Consider the following 22,159-nt stretch of genomic DNA (forward strand, 5'->3'; position numbering starts at 1 on the left):
GGATCATTTCGTTTTTGGTTTTGTATGCAAAGGGCTTAATAAATGTGAATTGAATTGTCATACAGCAAAGGAATGACAGACTGTTCCTTCCCCAAAGGAGTTTACAATCTAATTCAAAAAATAAGACAAATACAAATATATAACTATCAGTGAAGAAAATCATATACAATGAAGTTCTGGACTGTGTAATACAGGCAAATAGCCCATGATACATAAATAGTTATTTGTTCAGTGAGAACAAGAAGTTTAAAAATGAGTTAGAAAGAGGAGAGTTGATGTTATCCATCTTCCATAGCAATGTTGTCCATAGCACAAGCTATCCTTCAAGCAGTTCAGAAGATCCACAGATTCTTTCACTGGATACCAGAGTCCTTGGAGACAAAGAAACAGGTAAGCTATTTAGTTTACAAGTGGACCTCACAAGCCATTTGTGATTTGTCCTCACTATCAAAGTCTAGAGAGCATATGCTCATAACTGTCAGGATAAGGATACCCATTTAAAATTAAATTAAAAGTCAGCAAAGGTCAGAGTAAATTGCAGACATTCTGATATGTCTTTAGTTTCACATATGCAAAAACTCTGGGTTACATCAGTGTTGGTTTTGGAGTATAGTTCCAGCTCATACCAGGAAACAACCAGAGATATATTAATACACCATTGTTATCAATCTACAGGTAGCTGCAGGAACTAATATAATATGTTATATTATATTATCATATAAACTATCATATAATCTAAATAAACTAAACACTCAGATAAGTTTGAACTTGAGGCCCTTCTAAGGGGCTTGTTCTTTTATTTGGGAATATTCCTTCATTTATTTATTCAACAAACATTTTTAAAATGCCTACTGTTTATAGAACATGGTGCTAGAACCTGGGAGAAGTACAAAGTTTAGATAACTGTCTTCATGGAACTTATAGTCAAACAAGAGTATATGACTCAGAGATAGCTAGCATGCATCTTACTTGATAAATGTATTAAAAAGCTACAGACCAAAATATTTAAGGGGCATTATAATTTACAATGGGAACCCTGAAAATTGTGTGAAAAAAAAGTTGGGTTGGGCTTTAAAAGCTGAGTAGGATTCCAACAAGTGAAAAGAGAGAAAGAAGACTTTCCAAGCTTAGGGACCAGCAAGACCAAAGAAATGCAAATATGAAAGTGGAGGGCATGTTTAGGTAGCAAAGTAGGTAGAGCACTGAGCTTGAATCAGGAAGACATATCTTCATGAGTTTAAATCCATGCTCAGATACTGACTAGCTGTGTTACCTTGGACACATCACTTAACCCTGTTTGCCTCAGTTTCCCCATCTGTAAAATGACTTGAAGAAAGAAATGATAAGCTACTCCAGAATCTTTGCCAAGAAAATCTCAAGTAGAGTCAAACAATATTAAAACAACTGAATAACGATAATAAAGATTATTCCAATGATAATTCAAATGCTTGAATGGATCTGTTATCTCTGGTTTGGAAATTCCTGGCAATGAGATTGATTACAATCCATGTATTCTTGCCCAATCTGTGCAATTTCTATCCAAGTACTCCCACAAGTGTACCATTTGGGGTCCACCTAATGGGCTGAAGGGTTTTATCACTATCTTCTGAGATTGAGTTTACTACCATTGAGGTACTTAAGCAATTTAGCTGCCATCCTTCACCTTTGTCATATGACCAATCTATCATTTATTCCTAGCATACATTTCCCTAAAGTCACTTTCTATTCCTGTCCTTGAAAGTTCCTCCCCTAATTGTATACTACCATCTGTTCATAACTATTAGATTCCTTTATGTTACCTTTTGTATGACAGTCATTTTGATTTCTACAGAGATTTTTTTTTGCAGAATTCCTAAGTGTATCTTCTCTTTTCCCATCCTATCCTATGGTATGGAAAAGAGATTGTAGAATAAGGTCAGTGAGATGGGAAGCTTAGGATTAGTCGAAAACTTTTGATCCTTGCAACTGAGGACTAGGTTGGAACCATACCACGGATAGAAATAAAATAGAGGCTCTGCCCAGGACAAAAAGAAAGATTAGGGTTGGTCTAAGAAATGGTAATTTCTCATAGAGGATTGGCACTCTCTCCACTACCCAAGAAACCCAGGGAAAGTTAGAGATCAGATGGGTGAGAACCTGGCTAGGACCCCATAAAAGCAATTCTCAGCAGATTCTACCAGCAGGGAGCAGCTTCAAAGCTTCAGGCAATGTCCTTTCTGCAGGTGCCAGTGAGTCATATGTATATTGGGGTCCATCATGGCTTCCTGCCTGGACAAATATATTCCCCCAAACTCCTAGGACAGCCAACTCAACAGAGACTCCTCTAGGCAATCCTCACACTAGTCTTTTGTTCTCTTTCCTCCTTGTTAAAGTTCTGGCTCCAGCCCCTTGATCTCAGCCAGTCTCAGGTTGGGCAGATGCTCTCAGGGCTTTGCAAACAGCACCAAATTCCCTGGGCTTGAGGTCTGAGGCCCACTGATAATGTCTACTCTGCTATCCTAAAGCTTGGCAGTGGGTCGTTCTTTTGTTGGACTGCTGGCAGCCACTATAGATGAGGCTAGTGACAGTAGCAGATGCCAGCAGGAAAGCATAGGCTGCCCAAAAGGTATCTTTCCATAGGGGGTTTAATTTTCAAACCTAATGAAAGGTGAGTGAAGCTGTAATCCAGGAAAGAGCACTTTTGCAAAGATATAGTGCCACATTCTTCATAAGTTCACCCAAAGAGAGGTTCATTGGAGGCTTATTTTTGTTTTTTGTTTTTGTTTTATTTTATCTTCACATGCCTTTTTGGTAAATATTGAGAATCAGGCTGTTCCTGATCCAGCTGGGGCTAGGTCCACAGTGAGAGAAAGTCAGTGGGAGGCCCAGGACTATTCTGATGGTAGCACATTTTGATCCTTGAGCTTCTCAAAAATCACCCACTCTTCAACTTTTTCATTTCCTCTAGCTCAGGACAATACCAAATTGCCGTTAGTTGATGACTAGTACAAAAGATTCCAAGATGGCTCATAGTTAATTCTTTCTAATAGAGGCAATAGGAACTTGAGATGGGGGCAAAGGGGGAAATCATTTGAGAGTTGGAGTTTTTGAAGGTGAAGCTTCAAAATAAGCTCCTCCAGAAAATATACCTTTCTCCTTTTCTTACAGAAGTGAGGAGGCTATAAGAGTGCAATACTGTATACACTCAGACTCATTTAATAAGTTGATTTTTCAACTTTTATTTTCTATTATAAGGCATTGTTTGCTTGGTAGGGATATATTTAGAAATGAAGGTGATATAAAAATAAAAAATGTCAGCAAAAATGTAAAGCAAAAGACTTTCTTCCTTACTTAGGTAGGACCAATCATCTCACCTATTATGGTTACTCCCATCATGTATACATACCATATTTTCATGCTTTCCTATCTTGTGCAATTCTTGTCCTTGCATTTTCCAATATAGAGGAACAATCTAATACACTGGAGTCATTCTTATGATTTTTGTCATTTCTTGGCACTACTGATGATTTCCAAGGGTGGTCCATCTATTAAATGACTGTACCACATCCTTTTCCAGTCATACCTGTCCTTGATGAGATCTTCTGCAGTACAATACCATAACATCTTAAACATCCACAAAGTGCTGTTCCAAAGTTTCATTGGGATGCAGTAGTGGCCTTGCATTTTGCATGTTTATGTCAGTAGGGAACATGGGCTACTAAGTCCTACCAAAATAGAATGTCTCTAGCACTGAACTCTATTAACAGACTATGGCTATGGTCCAAGGGCCAGTCTACTTAGTGCACAAAGGCTCATCAACATGAGGTAGGCTATCAGGAAACTCTTTTTGGCCATGGCTACTTTCCCATGATCTCTAATTTAAAATATGTCTTGGAACAAGCTGCAGTCAAGATCATTTCTGTTCCTGGTAGAAAACATCTAAATTGAAGGGATATATGTAACCCTCCTATAGCAGGACCTCTTTCTGATATGACTTCCATGGTTTTGCTATTCCCCTTCTTCCCACCTCCTCTCCATAAAGATCTACCTGCTTTCTTTTCTGCTTCTGGCTCATTTCCCTCACAGATATGACAGATAATTAAGCAATGATTAAAATGGAAAATTGCTCTTTTGTTCTCAAACCCAAATTCCTTATCCCACAGCCAAAAATAAATGGATTTCTCTTTTATTCCTGAAGCAATTATTGCTGGCTTTTCTTGAAAATCAAAGTCCACAATTGTAGAATCCATAGGTAATCTCCTTTGCCCTTCATATGCTTGATCTCTTACCTACGTCTACCTTCAAATTCCATCTAATGTCCTTTTTCTTCCAGGAAGGCTTCTAAATACTCTGAGTGGGAGAGGAGGATAAGAAGATGAGGGAATAGGTCACAAAATTCCAAGCTCTTCAGACTTTCCCCAGAAACAAAACAAAATTGTACCTCAGGTCAAACAAACTGGTAAAAAAAAAATAAGACTTGGAGCAGAAGAGGGGTCCTCTTAGAAAAGAGAAACCCAGAAGAAAGACCCCAAAATGGAAGTTTAATCTGGTTAAAGTGTTTACACTTTAGCTCCCCATAAACAGCAAGTGGGAAGCCCTGAGGCAAACTAGGTTCTAAGGTAACCTTAGCTGGAAACACAGAAACTTTTATCTCTCTGACAGTATGGGGAACCAAGGGCTTGAGTCTCAGAAAATTGAGGAAATCTCTGTTGATAAGGGAAGACAGACCCATTACTTAGCACCCTAGGCCAGCAGAAATCAGCACATCTTGTGAGTGTGGAAGCAGTGGGGTAAGGTAGCTGCTAGTTGTGGGCACTTACAGGAAAGTGGAGGTCTTGGTTTTGGATTCCAGGTCAGAGGGATAGAAAGTCACTAAGGGGATTAGGGAAGTCAAAGGTTCATCTTCAGAGGAGAATACTGAAGTAAAAAAAAAGTCTCCTCTACCCCAAAGTAAAACCTTCTCAAAAGAAATTTAAAGAAGAACTCAAAAAAGGCTTTAAAAAACAAATAAGAGAGTGAAAAAACTTAAAAAAAAAAAAGAAGAATCTAAGAAAAACAAGAAGACTCTGAAAAGAAAGTCAACCAACTAGAAAAGAAGATCCAGAATCTTAAAAAAGAAAATTACTCTGAAAATTAGAATTGAAGACTTGTGATGGAAAGACCTTCTGCATTGAGAAAGAACTAGGGAAATTGAATGTGCATCAAAGCATATTATTTTTACTTTTTTGTTGTTTGTTTGCTTATTTTTTTCTTATTTTTCCCTTTTGATCTGATTTTTCTTGCACAGCATAATAAATATGGAAATATGTTTATAAGAATTGTACATATTTATAACCTATGTCAGATGCTGTCTAGGGAGGGGGGAAGAGAAAAGAGGGAAAAGAATTTGGAACACAAGGTTTTGTAAAGATGAATGTTGAAAACTGTATTTGCATGTATTTGAAAAAATAAAATACTATTTAAAAAGATAAAATTAGAATTGAGCAAGGGAAAGTCAGAGAAGTTATAAGAGACTGAAAAATAATAAAATAAATTATAAAGAATGAAAAAATAAAAGAGAATGTGAAACATCTTACAAGAAAAATATTTGGAGAACAGATCAAAAAGAGAAAACATAAGAAAAATTGAACTGCCTGAAAATTATGACCATAAAAAGAACTTTAATACAATAATACAAGAAATAATTAATGAAAATTGTCCTCAAGTGATAGAATAAGAGGGGAATGTAAAAATGGGAACAAAAAAATCCACCAATCTCCATTTCAAAGAGGTCTTATGAGGAAACAAGGAATATCATTACTATATTTCAAAACTCCCAAATAAAAGAGAAAATTTTACAAGCAACAACCGCCAAAAAAAAATTCAAATACGCTGGAGCTACAATTAAATAAAAGGATTTATCAGCAGCTACAATAAAAATTGCATGTTCTAGAATCCTGTATAATGACAATAAAAAGTACTAAAGTTGCAGCCAAAAATATTATATCCATCAAAATTAAGTATGATATTGAATTAAAAAATGAAAATTCAACAAACTCTCAGATTTTCAGAATTTTGTCTCAAACAAACCTCAACAACAGAAATTTAACATATAAGAGCCAACATCAAACACTAATTTCAAGGGACTAAATAAGGACAAATTGGTTATGTTTTTATATGTAGAAATATAAACCATATGTCTAAGATTGACATTAGTAATTGGGTAACCCAAATGAAAACAAATAAATAATAAGTAAAACCTTCTAGGAAAAGGTAAAAATAGTAATTATGTTTTATGAATGAGATGTGATAGCAAGAACCAACATAGAGGAATTAGATGGGGGAGGAGAACTGCTAGTTCTGAAAACCAACTCACATCAGGAATGGGTTAAAGAGGGAACAACATATATGTACATATATACATGTATATACATATATGTATATATAGAGAGAAATATATACATTCATATATACACACATACCAAGAAGGGTATGTTCTCCAAAATCTATAAAGAAATAAGGGGGAAAAGGACAGGATAAGGTAGGGTATAGAAAGATATTTAAGTAAATAGAAGTGGAATAAGGTGGAAATAGAATTGGAATAAAAAGAAAAGGAAAGGGTAGAGGAGAAGAGAAGGGAGAGATGGGGGCAGGTTAAGCAAGAATAAAGCACATCAACAAATAAAAGTAAAGTAGAAGAGTTAGCAGAAATAGGAATTAAGAGATATATACAAACATAAAAACAATGATCGGGAGTAGAATTTATTAGAAAAAAAGTATGGATAAGTAATAATTGACCTCAGACAAAGTCAAATTTAAAAACAATTTAGTCAAGAGGGAAACACATGTTATATGTTAGCCATATTAATAATTTTAGATGTATGTATTCCTTTTAGATGTAGAGTAGGTATGTGTATATGCATAGTCTATATGTGTGTCTATAAATGTCTATGTATGGATGTAGGTGGATATGTGTCTATGTATGTATGTGTGTATATGCATATTTGTATGTGTACTTGCATGAGTATATACATACATACATATATAACCTGTGCTTTGGGGAGCTGGGGGAGGAAAGAGGGAAAAAGAATAAAATAAAAAGTCACAGCCGAGAAAAAAAGAAAACCTACAAGGAAGCAAAGAAAATATGGACAGTTATAGAATACAATGTCTTCTATTATTAGATATGCTTTCTTGAAATGGAAATTTATTGTTATATGTTCTGAATGTTCCCTAATTTTCTGCTGGACACATAACAATATGTGGGTTTTTTTTCCTTTTTCTATTTTGCTTTTTCTTATTTTGCATTTAAGTTTTAAATAAATTAATAAAATAAATATACTGGACAAAGGGGATTTCCCTCACCTCTTCACTCCAATAACTCTTCACTCTGTTCATTTTGGTTCTTAATCATATACTGCCTTGGATTCTGATTAACTTTCTGTGTATCTACACATTATCTTCCCAAATAGACCATAAAACTGAAAACAGAGAATGTGTCTTATTCTTCTTTGTATTCTTCATACTGATGAGCAAAGAACGATTCATAAATAGGAGTTCAATAAATATTTGCTGATCATTGATTGAATCATTAATTCCCATCAATGTTAAGTATTGAGTATATCTAATATATAAATCCTCTCAGCATAACTCTATGCTATATTGGAAAATGGGCTGAATTTGAATCCAGATGATCCAAATGAATCACAGAAACCCAAATGAATCACAGAACCCCACATGAGTTACAACCCAGGGGAATGAAAGACCTAGCAGATGAGATTTCTGAGTCACCGAGAGACCAGGAGAGGAACTACCATAATGTAGATTTCAAATGTCTTAAAGGGAAGAAATTAGTTTGCAAACTATGAGTCAATGAGATTGACTTTGGTTCCTGGGAAAATTCTAACTTAGATTCTCAGAGAGAGGCTTAATGAACATCTAGAGAAAGAAACTGTGATAATAAAGAACCAGCTTCATTAAGAGTAAGTCACTTTAAATTACCCTTATTTCTTTTCATGACTAGATTAGTAAACTGGCAGATCGGGGCATGTTCCACATATAGTTTATTTAGATTTTTTAAGTGAGCATCTAATACACTATTTCATACTATTCTGAGATGTGGATTAGATGACAATTCAATTGAATGGATTTGAGATTGTTTCAATAGCTAGATTCAAAATAAATATTAATGGTTTAACAGGCAACTTGATAGCATGTTCCCAGTACAGTGCCCTAAGCATCTGGTCTTAGATCTATGCAGTTTGACTTGAATTATTGACTTGAATTAAAATATAGATAGAATGCTCATCAAATTTGCAGATATCCTATAGTTTGAAGTAACAGTATATTAGATGACAGTCAGGTACCAAATAGATTTTTATAGAGTACTGGGCTGATCAAAGAAGATGAAATTCAATAGATCTAAAAATCAAGTCATGTTTGGATTTTTTTTAAATCAACTCCATAAATATAAGATTGGGGAGGAATATTTGGACAGCAATTTGCACAAAATAGATCTTGGGAGTTTTAGTGAACAAACTCCATATGAATTAGCTGTGTGATATAGTAGCAAAGCAAAAAAAACCAACAACAAAAGAAATAATGAAAATTTGGTCTACATTAAGAGAAATATAGGAGGTAATTAGGTGGCTCTGTGGATAGAATGCCCATCTTGGAATCAAGAAGACCTGACTCAAATCCAGTCTCAGATACTTATTAGCTGGGTTATCCTGGGAAAATTATTTAACTTCTGGATAACAAAATGGCAAACCCTCCAGTCTCTTTATTAAGAACAATATTGTTCACAGGGTCACAGAGTGTTGGACACAACTTAATGACTGAACAAGAGAAATATATCTTCCAACAATAAGAAGGAGATAACCCTATTCTGCTCTTCTGTGATCAGACCATATTTAAAATATGGTGTTCAGTTCTTGGCATTGTATTTTAGAAAGGATATTAATAGGCTGTAGTGTCCAGAGAAGGGTGATCAAGATGGTAAAAGACTGAGTCCATGATAGAAGAGAATCAGTCAAATAAATTGGAGTTATTTAACTTGGAAAAAAGAAGACTCAAGGGAGGACGTGATAACTTTTTAAGTAATTGACAATCTAAAAGATGAAAGAGGAATTATGTTAATTCTATTTAGTCCCATAAGGCAGAACTAGGAGATATAGTCAATGAAAATTGCAAGAGGCAAATTTAATCTTCTTAACAATGAGAGCTTTTCATAAACAAACGGGCTACACATAGTGCCTGGCACATAGTAAGCCTTTAATAAATCTTTGTTGTTTGTGCTCTTACTTGCTTGGAATGCTTTAATGGATAATAGGTTTCCTTTTATTGGCGATTTGGAAGCACAGACTGGATAACCACTTGGCTAGTAAGACTAGCCACCACCTTTTGTGGTGTGGGCTGAACTATTTAGCCACTGAGGTTTCTCCAACTTTAGATTTCTGTGATTCTTTGTTTACATCACAGAAATCTTAACTCTGAAGCTTCATATAGACATAGAAGTAATTCCAGGTTCTCTAAATCTATGGAAGGAAGACACAAATTCTGGTCAGTCCTATCCAACTCAAAGTACAAGCCAAGTATTATACAGCTAATATTTTTCTGAATTCATCATCAGTTTAATTGCAAGAGGATGAAAATTTAGGCTACAGTAACCTTTACAGATCATTTATTAAGTAACAGGAAAATTGCAAACTATTTAAAGGAGGAATAATATATATTACAAAAATATAGATCTATGAAATATCAAAATATATCCTCTAATGTATATATTATTTCTAATTATTTCACATGATATAATTTTTGTATCCTTTATGTTGTATTCCAAACAACATTCAGATCCCTGGAAGTCATTTGGGTCCCTCATTTATCCAGTGTCACTGCTATTTTCTAGTGGGTTGCTTCAGCCTACCCAGAATATCACATATCATAGTGAGTGAATGAATGACTAAAGTATTTATTAAATCTCTACTATGTGCAAAGCACTATACTGAGCCTTATAGATACAATTAGAATAATAAAACTTTACAGGAACTCACCAATAGGGGAGATGATACATAAGAAAGATTCAACTTCAAGTCAGATGGAAAAGTCTCATGGCCCTTAGGATACGACAGCAAAGCAGATATTAATACCTCTTCCCTAATAGCCTTTCCATTGATAAAATTCAATCAGTTTTTGATGTTGAACCATTTGACAATACTAAGGACTTGGGTGAAAAGAACTTTCTTTTCTGGTTCTTCAGAATAAGTAGTTAAAGCTCCTACATGAGCTGTCAAGCTTTCACTGTAATTGCTTCCTAGGATATTAACTGTTGACATTGGACTAGAAGAATCTCCATTCCCAAGCCTCTTGGGTTCAGTGTCCTGGATTGTCTCTATCAGGAACTGAAGGGAGATGGTGTGACAGTGGCTTGATTTGCCAATTGCATACCTCCTGTGCTTCCCTAAGGCATTTTGCTACCATCAATAGGTTGTTTTGCCTGTCTTATGAGTGGCAGTTGCTGGAGATGACTCCTCCACACAGGTTGCCTCCCTGAATGATCTTCTATGAAGGCTAAGCTGGAAACAGAATCCCTATCCTGGTGATGCTGCCATTCCAAGAGTTTCTGTGCCTCTTCAACTGTTGAAGGCAGTTGTTGCTGGTAATGATAAGGAAGGGGGCCCCTTTTTCAAAATACAAAAGTAAAAAACTTTATGACAATAGAATGCAAGATCATTAACAATCTCCCCATGGATTTCTCCAAAATTATCTCCTCTTGCTCTTCCAGTCCTGGAAAAGTACAAATCCATCTGTTCCAGCTCTTTGTGTACCCTTGTTAGTATCCTATGTCTATTATATATCTATTAGTTATGTAACAGATAAAATATAAACTATAAAGACTTGCCCTTGAGATGAATGCTATAATCTCAATGCCTGGAAGGTATTGTGTCTTGTCACAGGGTCTTTGTCACATTTAGGAAAGCCTTATTACTTCCTCTTCAGGCCTAACTAAAGAATGTAGCCTGCCACTGCTTGCTTCTACTAGGAGTGTTAGCATCCTGTGAATCAGATGCTACTGAGGCAATTTCTGTCATAAACCAATCCATATTATCCTCCTTCTTTCCCTGGTTCTAGTATTTTTTTCCCCTCAAACCCACTTCTCAATCATAATCTCATAGATTAGGAAATTTGGAAAAGACCTCAGATATGATCTAGTTCAATCCCTCCTTCTATAAATAAGGAAATTAAGGTCAGAAAAGTTACATTGAACCTGCACCATTATTAACTCATATGGAGAAACAACTCACAACAGCAACTCACAGATAGACTTGAATTTGAGGCCCTTAAGCTTAAGGTCATATGGCTTGCAGATAATATTGCTAAGATTGGAACTGAAATCCTCTGGTGTCATACTCATATATAACTTTTCCTCTGTGCCACACTGCTTTTTTTCTTATAAGAGATAATCTACAGCCCATCTAAACTTTCTGTGCTGAAAATGTTCATCACATGGTGACTGATGCCATCACCCCCTACTGAGCCTACACATGAACACTTCCCCATTTATAGCCCTATTTAAAATCATTATGTTGAAATATATATTTCATACTGTTTACCATATTTTTCTGTGTACAATCTGAAAATATTTGTCTTTGTTCCTAGAACTATGGTGATGTTATTTCTGAACTAAAGGACTATTTCATGGTAGATGTTTTTCATCCTTAATTCAATGGAATTTAAAATAAATAATGCTATCTTTCATTTCACTCTGTTTTTATCACTTTCAAAGAACCCAGTGCTTACACTTCTTTGACATAGTAAACACATAGCACATGTACAACCCAAGAGTAACTGAATTAGGCGACACAAAAACCATAATAAGCAATTACTCATCTTTGTTCAACCTCCAAACTAAATATAATTTTTTATTGAACCTCAAACTGTAAGTTTTAAAGGATAAACAATTTTTTAAAACCCACATACCCAAATGAGCCTATTTGAATTATAACCAGATATATACATTTTCTAAAACCACTGACCTAAACCAAACTGGGAACATGGGAACTTGAGACTCCCTAAATATTTGAAATCCTAGAATCTCAGAACTAGAAAGGATCTTGAAGATGTTATTTGACCCATTTTCAGATGCATGAACCTCCTCTATATCAGTACCCCAAAGTGGCAATCCAGTCACTTTTGAATGTTTCAATTGATCGGGGAATTTGTTTTCCTCAAATAAGTGCAATATGTTTTTGGAAAACTCTTGCTATCACTCTTACTTATATTGAGCTAAAAATTTCTCCATAATTTCTAATTTCAAATGACATCCCTTCAAATATTTAAAGACAGGTAGTCTGTGCAATCCCAACTCCACCCCCAAAAGTTCTTGTTTTCCAAGCTAAAAATCTTCCATTTGTTCACTTGTTCCTTATAAAATGATCCTACCTTTTTTCACCACCCTCATCACTCTCCTCATGTTGTTCATGTCCCGCCTAATGTGACCAATGTACAATGGGACTATCAACTCACTTGTTCGTCATCCTCTCCATTAGTTTTGTCCAACCTCAACCTGTTCCATTCTCTACCTTTCTCCCAAATTCAGTCTAGACCATCATTTTAACCCCTGTCTTCACTGTCCATCATCTATTATGCTATCCTGTAATCTTTGGCTAATAGGGCACCAGAACATAAAAAGGGTGCCTATTGATAATAGCCTTTGCTTATTCTATTGCTAAATATCTAAAGTTCCTCAAAAGCAAGAATTATGTTTTATTTATCTTTATGTCTCCTTGAATACTTAACAGAGAGCTAAATACAAACACCAAATAAATATTTTTCAATGAATAGTGAATGGATAGAAGCATGAATAATTAACTGACTTACTAAACAAATGTTATATTTTCCTCTTGTCCTTATTAGAAGATAATGTGAGGATGATCTGCGTCTCTGTGGATGACTTTAAAAACCTACAGCATAGTATAATAAAAGGAAAGAAAGGAGAAATGAAATAGAGAATAGAGGGACAGTCTTATAATTGGGAAACCCTAGTTTCAAATTCTTCTTCTGACTAATACAATTTGTGTGATTAGAGACAATTAATTCCACCATTCAGTGATCCCAAGTAACACTTTAAGACCATGAGTTGTTTATCTACATCAACAGATGAATTTTCTAAACTAGAAATACATAATACTTAACATGTTAAGCCCCTATTGAACAGGACAGATCAGGATGAACTATATATAGCTTTATTTTAAGATTAACATGTAATCAGGTAGAACTCATGGAAGCTAGATATGGATATTTATCCTATGACCTTTTTTAGATTTCTCTGTAGAAGGACTTTATTGATTCTTCTTGTAATAAAACAGAAAGAACAGAGGATTTGGACTCAGAAGATTTCAGATCAGAAATTGGCTCTGCTTCCTACCATGGAAAAAAAAACTTCCTTTTTTTTCCAGTTTTCTCATCTGGGTGGGTGTAATGGAGATGAACAAAACTAGATGATGTTTCAAATTCCTTCCAGTTCAGTAATTCATACTGAAACTATTTATGAGAAACCTTTCCTGACTCTGTCAGCTGCTCCCTCCCAAAGCTATCTTGTATTCATTTTGTATATGTCACACTTATTGTTAGGTATTATTGTAAAGGGTTGAGCTAACTAGTCCAAATACACAAACCTGGACAGTGACAGAAGTGAATTCTTTTAGGCTTCACTTCTCTTTGAGAGTGAGGCAGGGAAGAGGGTGATTAAGGGGTGGCTTTTCATTTACTACTCCTCTTCTCTACCTCTCTACTATGACTTAATTATCCATACCCTGTCATGACATTTAACTTCCTTTTAGCTCAGGGATGATATAAGATTTCTCAAAGCCACTTGGTGGTTTTCTCTCCTAATTTATGGAATTTATATCAGATGAAAAGTTATTAATACAATTATAAAAGCTCAGAATCCTCAGTTAGGAAAATTCCTCATATTTAAATATAAATATTTCTTTCTTTATTTCAAATGTTCTATATTTTTAAGTTTCTCATCCCCCCTTTCTCAGAATGAACTAAGTATACAATACCAGCCTTCATAAATGACCCTATTTCTTTATATATAAAGCAAAATTAGGATAGAGAAAATACTCAAACAAAAGAAGGAAGCATGAATAACATTGCCTGGTACCGAACAGGCACAAAGAAGGGAAGTTAATGAAAGACTAGACCTTTTAGAATTCCTTTAAGTCATTAAAGAGTTTATTAAAATGGAAGGTTCAGTTCAAATTTTATTCCAATATTTCTATAAGGACCCAATAGCCTTTCTTAATTTCTCCCTCCTCTTCCAAGGCTCAACTGTTCATTATTTCTCTCTCTGTGTTTCACATTGTCCCTGTGCTACAAACTTCCTTCTTAAGTCCCAGGAAGGTTTGAATCCCATTTCCCAATTCCTGATTTTACTATTGTTCAGCTCATGTAGTCCCTGCTTCTTCCTCTTAATCTTTTTCTTTTCAAAGATTATATGAGGTTTTTTTTTCTAAAACTCTAAGGTATGATTCATATATATGTCTTCTGGCTCAAAGATTACAATGATTCAATTATCTTTTAGGAATGAGACAGAATGCTTATCCTTCTGAAATGTCCCAGTTAGCTGTCACACATTCATTAAATGTACCTTCTGTATATGATATATATATATATATATATATATATATATATATATATATATCTTCTGTTAGAAGCTAACAGTCTTTAAGGGCAATAACTGTCTCATTTTTTCTTAGGTTCTCCAATGCTTAATACACATAGTAGATATTTAATTGGTATTTGTTAATCAATCATTTATCCAAGTACAGAAGAGGAAGACATGAGTTAGCAACAGATTGAAGACGTCTGATCTCCAGTTTTCAGATAATGATATCTGTTAACACAGTAAAGAAATTCAAATAAAGAATCCTATGCAGTGGTATAACTTTAAGTTCAAGCCCCCTCAAGCAAAAATTTCAGAAAGGACGTCTTTTCTCTTTTTTTGTTTACCAAATAAACAGCCCTCCGATTGGGGAGGGCTTCTTCCATGGGGGCCCCAGCAATTTGGGCTGCTTGGATAGTGTTAATACTCCACTCTGATTAGTTCCTAACTAGCATAAGACTCTGGATAGAGAGCATGGACAATTTCTGTACTTCAGAATACTCCAGGCTATAGAGATGAAACACAATTATGTACATATAAATCTGTCTGGGAAGCCAAAGGTAATTAAGTTTGCTTTTTAATGCTACAATATTTCAACCTCAAACATTACGGCTTTCTCCTTCAGGCACTCCTACAATTCAGTAACTAAAGGGGAGAATTTTACTAAAATATCTTCTCTTTTCCATCAGTAAATCTATTCTAAAGCTTTATCCCAACATGAAAGTAATTCTTTCTCAAAGGCCATGACAGTGAAGCATCAAGCTCCTTGCACTTGAGGACAAAAATTATGATTTGTTTTGTCTGTATCTCTCCAAAGCCCCAAACAAAACCTTGAAAGCAGTATTGATTTAATAAACAATTATATTTAGAGATGGAAAATGCCATAGGAACAAACTGGTCCAAACCACTCACAATGAGTAAATTAAAACCTGCAAAAATTAAATGAGCCCAAGCTTATTTAATATAGTAAATGAGGGAGGCAACTTTGGATGTCATCTGACTCCAGTCCAGGGCTCTTTCCACTGTACCATCCTGCCTCTCTTTCTCCATCAGATTGGAGGTTGGGTTGAACTGAAATGGAATATCTGATGATATAGGAACTTGGTCCATATCACGAAGAAATGGTGGCAGTAAAGACATTTGAAGACTCTTTTTGAAAAGATATCAGAAAAAAAAAATTGAAGGGTGAAGCCAGGTGCAAATTAATGGCAAAAACAGCACAGACCAACTGTGGAGAAAAAGTAGTGATCATTATTCTTCTAGTTCAGTAGCTTCTTAACTTATTCAATGACAAATTCAATCTTCCTGACCCCTTAACTATGGAAAATAATTGGCCACCCCTTGACTTTGTTGTTGTGATGATGAATTCTAACTCTTCTGCAGCTTCAGATGTTACCCCATCCTTCCTCCCTTTTCTACCCTCTTCACTTCCCATGACTCATCTACCTATTTCCTGATGTTAGTTTATTTGCACCAAAATTGACTCCTACCTGAATAGGAACTTTTCACCTACAATTCTTTTTCTGCATACCCCCAAAGCAAAGAAGATTCGATCAGCACCATGATCTTTACATAGTAACAACCCTTGACAATCCCAGCACCATATCTACTTAAGGGAACAATATAACCTAATATTACCAAGGCTTTGAGTATATGGATCCAACAACAGACTACATATATGTAATGGTTTTAACTAGAGAATATCTCTTCTATATTTTCTCACCATTGCCTCCAGGTTAGACCATACTAGATGAAGCTTACCTAGACTTGGGCCATTTCCAGTGTTACACGATCAACAATAGCCTGCCCCAATGCTTGAAATGTACTTTAGTTTAAGTTATTGTTTTTCCAAGAGCCTTCCATAAAACGCAAATAGATTGCCTGGATGAGGTTAAAAATTCTCTACTCACTTTCATTAACAGTGTGGTATTTATTATTTGTATCAGACCTGTCAACCAGCCACCTAGTAAAGCCCTAAGAAAAATGAGACATGGGAAGGAATATGTTTGGGTGTGGAGGTGAGGAAGAAAGGAAGAACAAATCTAGGTGGGCTGTTGTAGGGGCCATAGCAACTAAAGAAAAACCTAAGGGCATCTAGAGAAAAGGGATACACTGCAAGGCTTCAAAGACTTCACCTTTTTACATATTTTTGCCCAGGGCATAAGAAAACTGATTCATAGATGGGCTCTTTTCTAACCTCTGCCTATGATTTTGTGATTTGATGGGAAGAGGTGGCCAGAGAATTATCTCTCTCAGCAAGTGCTGGGTTGATTTTCTGGATGAGTCTTTTCCAGTGCCAAAAGAGATTGGTTACATAAAGCAATATGATAGAAAGAGCACTTGATCTAGAATCAGAACACCATCCGTTCTGAATCTCTTCAATCTCTATCTAGCAAAAGACTTATTTGTCAATAATCTTATCTCTAAAATGAGAGTTGGATTCAATGATTTTCAAGTTCCCTTTCATCCCTAATTTGTGTGTCCCTACTTCCCTATATCTGTGATAATATAGAATGAGTTCTTAATGAGATAACTTTTGCTTAAAGAGAATCACCCCTTATGTTCTGTGCCTATAAGGTTCCTGGTGGTTTTCTGGAGGTCTCTGAAGCAGCCTTCTTTTCAGTAGAGTAATCAGCACAAGAACAGCCAGGTGTTAAAGTACAAATCCTTTATTATCTCCTTCACAATCTAGTTTCATGCCTGGAACCCAGGCCAGCTTTCTTAGAGGCCTTCCAGAGTCTTGGTTTAAGTGGAGAAGCTAGGGAGAAAAACCTGCCACTATGGTGATGTAAAATGCAGTGAATGAATCTGTCTCTCAGTCCCCCAGGAGAGCCACCAGCAGCCTGACCAAAGATGGAATGAATCTCATTCAGTTCTTGCTGGTTGTTATATACTCCATTATCATAGGTGTGAATCTTGTGGAACTATATTAAGTACTAAGTACATGCACTGAACTAGAGAACTATTAATCACCATGCTAAACTAGATAACCATGTCTTTATCAATTCCACTGACTTAACACCTTGTAAGAATCCTTGTTTCAGAGTTCTGGCCCATAACATGTGCCCACAGATAATTCTGCTGAGAAAGGCAACACAGTTTTTCCGTTCTCTCCCCCAGAAAAATACAAAAATATTCAAAATTTCAAATGGACTTGCATTTATATTTCACTATCACTTATTAAAGTTACCTCAAGGACCTAGAAACTTCCAGTTTACTGGGCAACTCATTATATTTTGGGGCTTTTCTGATGTTGAGGAAGCATCTCCTTACATAATAGCTACAATTAATAAAATACATAAATGTTGTTCAATCATGTCTGACTCTTTATGATCCCGTTTGTAGTTTTTCTTGGCAGAGATAGTGAAGTGATTTACCATTTCCTTCTCCAGCTCATTTTACAGATGAGGAACTGAGGCAGACAGATTAAGTGACTTCCCCAGGGTCACACTTATATGTCTGAGGGTGGATTTGAACTCATGAAGATGCCAAACCCAATACTCTCTCCAGGTTTACTAACTACTTTACAAATATTATCTCATTTTATTCTCACAAAAACTATTATCTCCATTTTTCAGATTAAAAAAAAACTGAGGTGAACACAAATTAAGTCTGAGGCAGGACTTGAATTCAAGTCTTCCTGACTCCAGGTCCAGCACTCTATCCATTGAATAAAGTAGTTTCTTTTCATCAAACATGAAGGCATCTTTCTGCAAATTCACCCACTTTAAGATGATGGTGATTAGATAAAATGAAGATAGCAGAATTGATGAAGTATTCCCTGGGGAAAATCTTCTGTCATATCCTTTGGACCAAGTATCAGCTTCAAAGAGTACATCAACATCTGTCTTCTTCCAATTAACACTATAACTTATCCCATGAAGTCTTAAATCTAACACTTTCCCTTTGAGATATGTTCTGTCATGGGAGTATGAAATAATGGCTTGAGTACTAACCTTGGAGTTAGGAGTTTAAATCCTAATTTAAACATTTACTGGCTATATGACCCTGGACAAGTTACATAAGTTCTCAGTGCCTTCATAGGTATATGATGAAGGGGTGGGAATTGATGGCTTCTAAGGTCCCTTTCTAATCTAAATGAATAATAACTCTAGGAATTCCAGCTAACTCTCAATAAGTCTGAGACAATACAGAACCAACCAAAAATAAGGAACCTGGAACTTGAAAGCTAGCTCCCCCTCAATTTTTAGGAAGTAAGAGAGGACTGAAAAATCTCACTTAATCTAAGACCTTCTCTCTCAAGGATATTTGGGTTTCCTAAAGCAAATGATATCTCATTCTCTTGTTATCTACATGCTTACTTATAACTAGCCCAATTTGTAGGAGTTCAGAGATTCTTTTCCTACAATATCTCCAATATTGGCCTGCATCAGGATCTAAAATTTCCTCTCCTAGTTAAAATCACACTTTTAGATTGTCATTGTCTCCAAAAGGCCCAGTAAAAGTAGACATTACAGTGGGGAGGTAACTCATTAACTTATTTCTTTATTATTTCCCTAGAAGAGAAGAGAATCCTAAAAGAAAGGAACCTATGATGAGTATCAGAACAGCAGAAAAGGTCTAGAATATGGGGTCCTATCTAAAAAAGAGACATTTGGAGCAAGGACTTAGGGACTAAGCCATACTTCTTGTAGAATAGTACCTCCAGAACTTCCATTTTAAGGAGACCCAAGTCAAAGAGGTTTTTTGTGTCTCTTGAGGCTGTGCTGCCACATGTTGCTACATGACTTTCTCTACCATGTCCCCTTCAGTGAGTACCTTCCCTACCTTTCTGTTAGCTCCCTTTTATATATAGTTTTAAGATGTAAGCCTCTTGTTGGCAGGGATGGTCTTTCTGCTTGTATTTGCATTGCTTAACACAGTACCTGGCATACAGCAAGTGTTTGTGAGCTGATAGGAGTGTATGTGCAGCATCATAAGGGAAGTGGAAGAAAGTAGGTACTAAAAGAGCATATACAAGGATAAGTAGGAGCTGTGCAATCATGTTTCTACTCTGTCCTGGAGTGATTTGGAACACTATGTAAACTAGATATTGTCCTTAGTATTTCAGCAACTCAGGACCTCCCTCACTATGCCAGGGAGAGAGAATATAGATGGCTCTACCAGTTCATTTAAAGACCCTCAGAAGGAATTATGATTTTAAAAAATTAAAGTGTTATAATTTAAGTATACAGTTCCCTTCAACCTCTCTGGGTCTCAGTTTCCTTATATGTAATATGAAAGCTTTAGTGTTTGTGATATCCAAAGTCCATTTTGGCTCTAAATCCTTGAATATGATAAGTTTATGGGATTGTTGTTATTAATCCCTCATTTTTTCCTTTATCTTTTATTTTTGTAAGTGACTTTTACATAATAGACTTTTATTTTTCCAAATACACCCCAAAATAGTTTTCAACATGTACCTTTGTAAAATCTCATGTTCCAAATTTTTCTCCCTCCCTTTCCCAATCTCCCTTCCCTAGATGTAAACAATTCAATATAGGTTAAACATGTGCAATTCTTTTAAACATATGCCCATATTCATCAGGCTGAGTAAGAAAAATCAGTTGATTCTTCAATCTTGAATGTGAATTAAATTAACCACTCTAATAATTTTGCCAAGAAAACTCTAAATAGGATCACAGAGTCAGATTCGACTGAAATGACTAATTAAATCTTATAGGGTAGGATAAAACAAGATACCACTGCAGCTCTTTACAGAAAAGTGTAAAACAAGTTGTTCACTGGGGAAGCGTTTAAATATCTCCTCCTGCCAGGATCTCTTGTGAGGCACTAGGAAAACCTCTGATAAGCCTTTCACTGACTGAGTGTGACATTAACCATCACATCCTCAACTCCCTATGTGACTAAGCCTGAGGGAGCTGTTCATTTACCAGGACAGAGCAGTCTGCAGCTGCACCAGGCAAGTGAAAACATCTGAGATTCCCAGTCCAAAAACCTGGAGCAGAGTAAAATCATTGCTGAAAAGACCAGGAGGTCTGCAACAAACCAGTCAAAACTTGACTCACAAGGTTTAGAGTTCAAAGGGATTTTAAAGATTTTCTAATCCAAAAGTTTTCAAACTTTTTGGTTTCTAGATCCCTTCACACACTTAAAAATTATTGAAAATCTACAGAGCTTTTATATGAATTATATCTAATAATATTTACCATATTAGAAATTTAAACATCTTAGTATTAATATGAAAATAGTTTCGCTCTTGCAGACTCTTTAGAAAAAATGTTGGGGACCTTCAGGTTTCCCCACACCATACTTTAAGAAATGCTGATCTACATAAAAAAGGGCAAAAATGTTTGGAGAAACCCATTTTTAGCGGCAAAGAATTGAAAGATAAGTGGATGCCCATCAATTGGAGAATAGCTGAATAAGTTATGGTATATGAATGTTATGGAATATTATTGTTCTATAAGAAATGATCAACAGGATGATTTCAGAAAGGCCTGGAGAGACTTTTTTTTATTATAGCATTTTATTTACAAGATATATGCATGGGTAATTTTTCAGCATTGACAATTGCAAAACCTTTTGTTCCAATTTTTTCCCTCCTTCCCCCACCCCCTCCCCCAGATGGCAGGTTGACCAATACATGTTAAATATATTAAAGTATATGTTAAATACAATATGTGTATACATGTCCTAACAGTTATTTTGCTGCACAAAAAGAATCGGACTTTGAAATAGTGTATAATTAACCTGTGAAGGAAATCAAAAATGCAGGCAGACAAAAATATAGGGATTGAGAAATCTATGTAATGGTTCATACTCATTTCCCAGAGTTCTTTCGCTGAGTGTAGCTGGTTCAGTTCATTACTGCTCTATTGGAAATGATTTGGTTCATCTCATTGCTGAAGAGGGCCACATCCATCAGAACTGATCATCATGTAATATTGTTGTTGAAGTATATAATGATCTCCTGGTCCTGCTCAATTCACTCAGCATCAGTTCAGGTAAGTCTCTCCAGGCCTTTCTGAAATACTCCTGCTGGTCATTTCTTACAGAACAATAATATTCCATAATATTCATATACCACAATTTATTCAGCCATTCTCCAATCGATGGGCATCCACTCAGTTTCCAGTTTCTGGCCACTACAAAGAGGGCTGCCACAAACATTTTTGTACATGTGGATTCCTCTCCCTCCTTTAATATCTCTTTGAGATATAAGCCCAGTAGAAACACTGCTGGATCAAAGGGTATGCACAGTTTGATAACTTTTTGGGCATAATTCCAAATTGCTCTCCAGAATGGTTGGATGTATTCACAATTCCACCAACAATGTATCAGTGTCCCTGTTTTCCCACATCCCCTCCAACATTCCACATTATCTTTCCCCGTCATTCTAGCCAATCTGACAGGTGTATAGTGGTATCTCAGACTTGTCTTAATTTGCATTTCTCTGATTAATAATGACTCAGAGCATCTTTTCATATGGCTAGAAATAGTTTCAATTTCTTCATCTGAGAATCGTCTGTTCATATCCTTTGACCATTTATCAATTGGAGAATGGCTTGA

General features: G+C 35.7%; 1 protein-coding gene across 1 annotated transcript in view; it reads right to left on the minus strand.

The window, feature by feature from the left end:
* BTG4 (BTG anti-proliferation factor 4) overlaps positions 1-22,159 on the minus strand; it is a 129,736-nt gene continuing 107,577 nt past the window's right edge. Inside the window, exon 6 of the mRNA XM_031961146.1 lies at positions 1-371. Coding sequence (XP_031817006.1) covers positions 354-371 — 18 coding nt within the window. The 3' untranslated portion in view covers positions 1-353. The remainder of the gene's footprint in view (positions 372-22,159) is intronic.

Source organism: Sarcophilus harrisii, chromosome 3, assembly GCF_902635505.1.
Source record: "Sarcophilus harrisii chromosome 3, mSarHar1.11, whole genome shotgun sequence".
NCBI classification, from domain to species: Eukaryota; Metazoa; Chordata; class Mammalia; order Dasyuromorphia; family Dasyuridae; genus Sarcophilus; species Sarcophilus harrisii.